This window comes from Otolemur garnettii, unplaced genomic scaffold, assembly GCF_000181295.1.
Source record: "Otolemur garnettii isolate 467f Iridium unplaced genomic scaffold, OtoGar3 scaffold00121, whole genome shotgun sequence".
NCBI classification, from domain to species: Eukaryota; Metazoa; Chordata; class Mammalia; order Primates; family Galagidae; genus Otolemur; species Otolemur garnettii.
Genome location: NW_003852516.1, coordinates 515,083 through 521,401, shown reverse-complemented (window position 1 = coordinate 521,401; position 6,319 = coordinate 515,083). Strand labels below are relative to the sequence as shown.

Below are 6,319 nucleotides of genomic sequence, written 5' to 3'. Positions count from 1 at the left end.
CAAGTAAGATTTCTGTAGAAAAAATATAACTATGTAACAGTACATAAGTGTTTAACTGTATGACAGACATCATGTTTAACTGAAGTGATGATGATTTAAGAGAAAAGGGGCTTGGGAATGCAGAATTTCAATATTGTTGTCTAAATACCAGCATTAGCCAATTAAAAAGTGTAATGGGGCTCAGCACCTGTGGCTCAAGCAGCTAAGGCACCAGTCACATACATCTAAGCTCACTGGTTCAAATCCAGCCTCAGCCTGCCAAACAACAATGACGGCTACAACCAAAAAAAAAAAAAAACAAAAAAACAAATAGCTGGGTGTTGTGGCAGACAGCTGTAGTCCCAGCTACTTGGGAGGCAGAGGCAGAAGAATCACTTGAGCCCAGGAGTTGGAGGTTGCTGTGAGCTGTGATGCTATGGCACTCTACCGAGGGCAACAAAGTAGGACTCTGTCTCTAAAAAAAATAATAATAAGTAAATAAATAAAAATAAATACATATATCCATTCTTTTCAAAAACATAAATTAAACCCAATCATAATCAAAACAATAAACTTTCTATGGAGATTGACAAGCTGATTCCAGTTTTCATCTGGAAGAAAAAATGAAGAAGGATAATTAACAGAAGAGCAATGCTGAGGGAGGTGTCATCCCTTCCTCAAACAAATATCTAAACAGACTATTATACCAATTAATGCAGGGTGGTATTTGCATAGGCACAGACAAAGAGATCAATAGAATAAAATAGAATAGAAACAGACAGGGGCACATATGTAATTCAATACATACTGAAAATCAATTTAAAAAGATGGAAAAAGCAATAGCCATATAGCAAAGCACCGTGTAACATTGACAATCTAACTGGAAACACGTAAAATTGGTTTTCTCACCTGTGATACCAAAAATAAAGTGTAGGTGGATCTATAGACCAAATACGAGATGCAAAATTATAAAAGTTTTACAAGAAAACATAAAATAGATAATTTGAGACAGAGGAAGCCTAACCTAAAGGGCCATAAAACCCAGAAGCCATAAAGGAAGTTGCTGGGAAATGTAATTGCATAAATGTTTGTTGTAATTGCTTGAAGAAAGACACTATTAGCAAAATTAAAACGTGAGCAAAGGATTAGAAGAAAATGTGTGCAATATTTAAAACAGCTTAACACCAGAATTATGACCTGTGTGATCCTGGGCAAATTTCATGAGTTCATGATGCCTCACTTTTCTCATCTAAAATAATTGGGATAATTTTGGCTATGAAATTCATTACAGTTAATTAAAGGCTTATGCCATGTCAGGGGTCTAAGAGTTCTACACGCATTAACTCATTTAATGCCTTGATTCATTTAACCTCCCACTATAAGTTAGAAACAATCAGATAAGACATAAAATGCTTAGCACAGTCCTAACTTCACATAGCACTTATAAAACATTCATTGATATCATCACCACTTAGTAAATATTTTTCCATTTCCGTAACACTCATATGGAGTTTCATACATGCTGGGCAATTTGTCATTGTTCTAAGTCAAGGTTGTCCAATCTTTTTTCTCTGCCACACATTGGAAGAAAAAGGGTTGTCTTGGGCCACACATTAAATACACAAACACTAAAAGAGTTGATTAGCCAAAAAAAAAAAAAAAAAGGCCTATGCATACTTTCTGTGATATACAACACCCCAGAGAAGCAAAAAAAATGTCCACATAAAATCAGCATGTGGCTCTCAGGCTGCAGGTTGGACACCCCTGCCTATACATGTTAATTAATTTAGTATACTTATTTAATCTTCAAAACAAGTATGTGAGATAAGTACCATTAGTATAAATTTTTTAAATTTTGAGACAAGGTCTCAAGTTGTCAACCTGTGTACAGTGCCATGGCATCACAGCTCACAGCAACCTCCAGCTAGGGCTCAAGCTCAGTTTTTTCTTTCTTTTTTATTTATTTATTTTTTTAAGAGACAGAGTCTCACTTTATTGCCCTCGGTAGAGTGCTGTGACATCTCAGTTCATAGCAACCTCCAGTGTAGAGGATGCCAAGAGCCAGATGACCTCTGAGCAAGATGATTTACAGCTGGGGTGTGGACCCTCAGGCCATTCATCCACAGGTGTTTCTTGTAGAAGAAGAGCCCGAGCCTTCAGCTCTCAGTCATTTGTTAATTACTCCCCTCACCTGTGTTGTACGGTCTCAATAAAAGGCTAGTGCAGCGGTTACTGGGGGCTACCCCGCAACCAAGGGCTAGTCTGCTTCCTATAAGCTTGTACTTTTAATCCGCCTCAGGCCTGGTTCCTTCCTGCGGTGGTGGAGACTTGGGCCACAGGGGCCTGAGGGTTTGTGACACCCCAGCTCTTGGGCTTAGGCGATTCTCTTGCCTCAGCCTCCCCAGTAGCTGGGACTACAGGCGCCCGCCACAACGCTGGCTATTTTTTTTGTTGTAGTTTGGCCGGAGTTGGGCTTGAACCTGCCACCCTCGGTATATGGGGCTGGGGCCCAACCCACTGAGCCACAGGCGCTGCCCCAGTTTTTTCTATTTTTAGTAGAGAAGAGGGGTCTTGCCTTTTGCTCAGGTAGGTCTTGAACTTGTGAGCCCAAGCTGGGCCCTGGCTCAATCCACCCACCTGAGCCTCCCAGAGTGCTAGGATTACAGGCGTGAGCCACCATGCCAGGCCCATTACTCTAATTTTAGAAATGAAGGAACTGATGTTATGACCGGCCACAAGTTTGACTTTGGGCATCTTCATCCATAAAATGGGGATAATAATGTTACTATTTCATAGCCTTGTTGGTAGGATAAAGAACAAGAAGGAACACAGGCTAAGGACCTAGTACTCTGCTTGGAGCTCAGTAAATTCCTAATGAGTAACTATTATTTTTCAGAAACTGGTGGTGGAATACAAACTTTAAAGACACATTTCCTGCCCTTGAACTTATAAAAATAGTGCAGGAGAAAAGTATAAACAGATACACAGCTAAACGCTGAATTTTGTTGGTAGTGCTCTGACAGAGGTATTTATACCAGAGAAGTGCTCAGGGGAGGAGGTGAGGTCCCAGCTAAACCACACAAGATACGTGAAGCCCAGAGGGCAGGCAGGTGGCGACACTGAGGGGACGATTGGAGGCAGAGGGAACAGCAGAGGCAGTGGACACGGGTGGCTGGGAGCGGGGTGGGGGTTGGCGGTGCTCAAGCGTGAGGCCTGGAGGGCAGGGAGTGAGCCCAGGGAGCAGGGAGGCAACCCACGGTCCAAGATTTCTAGAATCCGAGCCTTGCTGGACAGCCTTTGAAGGGTTTGAGCAGGGTGAGATTTTCTGGGGTTTCATTTGAAAATAGATCTAATTGGTAAAGAGAGGATGGACTGAAGCACATGAAGGGCAGGGGGACCGATCAGGACCCGTGGCCACACTCCTGATGAGAGAGGAGCCCTCAGCCAGGGGAGTGAAGCTTGGTGATGGTGGCAAAGAGGGGTGAACTGGGTGCACGATTCACTCCCGGAATGAATCCCTTGCAACCCGGCCTCCAGGTACAGGGCTGGGCGCCGAGCCCATCTCTGGCCACACACAGAGAGGAGCAGCAAGAACCAGGGGCAACGGTCCTGTTACTGAGCCCAAGTGAGAGAATAGGAGTGAACAGAAATATTTCGAGCACTTTTTATAGAGCATTAAGACTCTGCTCGAGTAGGCGGGGCGAGCGCTGGTGATATGTGGACAATCATGTTTAAATGTGACCCAATCAGTACCCGCAGGACTACACCAGACCTTCTCGAACTTGATAAATTTTGTAAAACCGCCAAGCCTCGGAGAAATTCCAGGAGTGACCGTCACACTTAAACATTCAAGTTTCGCTCTCAGCCCTGCCTCCCTGCACTTGGAAAAAACGCTGCGCACCCCAGCTCCGCCAGGGGGCAGGAGAGGGCACCACTCTCAGGGAATTAAAAAAATCTTCAGCTTTCCCCCCAAACTGTGTTCCTCCCCAGGAAACCGAATCCTCCAGCGGTGGCGTCCCAGGCGCCCGCCCCTCGCCCGCCGCGTGTCCCTGCAGCCAGACCCCGGCGCTCTGCCGCACGCCCGCCCCCGCCCCCGGCCCTGAAGATGAAGCTTTGGCTGCTGCTCGGACTCCTGCTGGTGCACGAAGCGCTGGAGGATGGTGAGTGAGTCCGGCCGGGGGGGACACCCAGACTTTAGCCGGGACCCCTACTCCCTGTCGCCCTCCTGCCAGCTCTTCCCCTAACTTTCGGCCTTTGGTGGCTCTGCCCCGCGGCGTTGCTCCCTGCTCCGTGCACCTGCCCCCTCCGGGTAAGGTCTTCTTTCCTCCCACTCGCCACGTCCCCAGAGAGCCTTCTAGGGAGGTGACAGCTACCCTGACCCTTGAGAGCCCCAGCGGGACCTCTCCAAGCCTCCTAGAAAGCCCTGGGCGGGCGCGCCGAGCATCCCCAGCCAGCGCCTGGTCCAGCCCCTAGTGTCAACGTGTCGGTCTGGGAGGTGGCCCCGGAGCCCGGATCGCTTCCACCTCCGCGCCGCGTGGCCGAGGACCTCTGCTACTGCGGAGGGCGGCTGCCACCTATACGAGGCAATCTCTGGTTCTTTTGCAAAATTCCAAATGACTTGCACTTCTCCGCAGTCCCAAGTGTGTTTCGTATACCTCCCTGTACTTGAATCCTGCAAGATTCACTTTTTTGATCTTTCTAGGACTTTTCAAAAATTTCCATATATTAAACTTCAGAAAGAATCAAAATCCCACAGCTTGTTACATTTCTTATCTGATTGGATGAGAAAAGGAGAAGGCAATCCTTTTTTTTTTTTGGTACTGCTTATGTGCACCCTGCCTGTTTCTGAACGTGGGCCAGCCCCGGGTCCACCCTGTTGTGTAGTAGACTCATAACCACAGGGCCAGGCTGTCTGTGTGTGTGTGTGTGTGTGCGCGTGCGTGTATGTGTTACTGTTGCACATACCGTGTTTCCCGAAAATAAGACCTACCCCAAAAATAAGCCCTAGCAGGATTTCTATGCATTTGGTAAATATAAGCCCTACCCCAATAATAAGACCTAGTGATGGGCATGGCTATGCAGCGTATCTGTATAGCCACACCAGGCATTTCGGCGCAGAGAGGAAGATATCCCCTGAAAATAAGCCCTCGTGTGTCTTTTTGAGAAAAGATAAATATAAGACAGCATCTTATTTGGGGTAAACACGGTACTGTACATTACTATCAGCACTATCAGCATTTAGTTGTTTTGCTTGCTTCATTATTTACTCAAGTGGTGTTTCTGTGTGGTACATATTTCATCTGGACACATCCTGGTGTCCTCAAGCCTTTTGAAATTCCTCGTCTACCATTTTTGCTTAGATTTGGTTGAAAGGCAGCTTTTGCTGTTATGCAACCTTGCACCGGAGCCAGCTCAACCTGGCTCACACTTTATCCACTCCTCAATCCTGACCAGCTCCTTTCTTTCCTATGAAACGCCAGGCATTTGCCAAAAAAAAAAACCACATTCTAGTTCGCCAAGTCCAAGATGGTGATGGGACTTCAGTTGAGCATGAGACTCTCTTAAGCCCAGGGCCCTGCTTGATAAAATGCAGGCAGAGTAGATTGGGGGTGGGGTCGGGGGGTAACACTTAATTTGGTGCCCAGAGAGAAGCTGGCATGAATTCAGCTTGTAAAATGCGGTATTAAAATGCTCCAGGCAGGTCTTATATGTGACCGCTGACATGGTGGAAATGCAGTATTTGGTATCATTTTTTTTGAATAAGGCAGAACATGGATGGATAAAGTCATTTCCAAGAATCCATTCACTTCTTTTGTACCCAAGATGTCAGTCTTGGAGGCTCCGGAAGCAACTTCAGCTTCTGCCCCTTGGATCTCTCCCAGCCAAGGTGCATTATTACAAACGTCTGTTGTAGTAAGATAGCGTGTTTAAAATGTAATTCATACAAACAGTAAATGTTGAGACAACCAGGGAGAGTGCAATAGAGACAATATTTTATAAGAAATAATTGATAAATGTTAAGTGGGATTATAGCACTGTGGTTTTGTGTTTGAAAGTATATATATACAGACAGTTTATGGATAAAATAGTGAACATATACTTATTAATTAAATTATGTAACTGTTTTCCTAACCCTATTAAGAATGTTTTTCCTGGTTGGGTGTGGTGTCTCACGCTTGTAATCCTAGCACTCTGGGAGGCCAAGGCAGGAGGATCATTTGAGTTCAGGAATTTGAGACCAGACTGAACAAGAGGGAAACCCAGTCTCTAAAAAAATAGAAAAATTGGCTCGGCACCTATAGCTCAACCGGCTAAGGCGCCAGCCACGTACACCTAAGGT

The 6,319-nt window shown here is 45.7% G+C and overlaps 1 protein-coding gene across 1 annotated transcript in view; it reads left to right on the top strand.

Annotated features, from left to right (window-relative positions):
* Positions 1–4,084: 4,084 nt before the first annotated feature.
* Positions 4,085–6,319, top strand: part of PDGFRL (platelet derived growth factor receptor like) — a 75,852-nt gene continuing 73,617 nt past the window's right edge. Inside the window, exon 1 of the mRNA XM_023517793.1 lies at positions 4,085–4,139. Coding sequence (XP_023373561.1) covers positions 4,085–4,139 — 55 coding nt within the window. The remainder of the gene's footprint in view (positions 4,140–6,319) is intronic.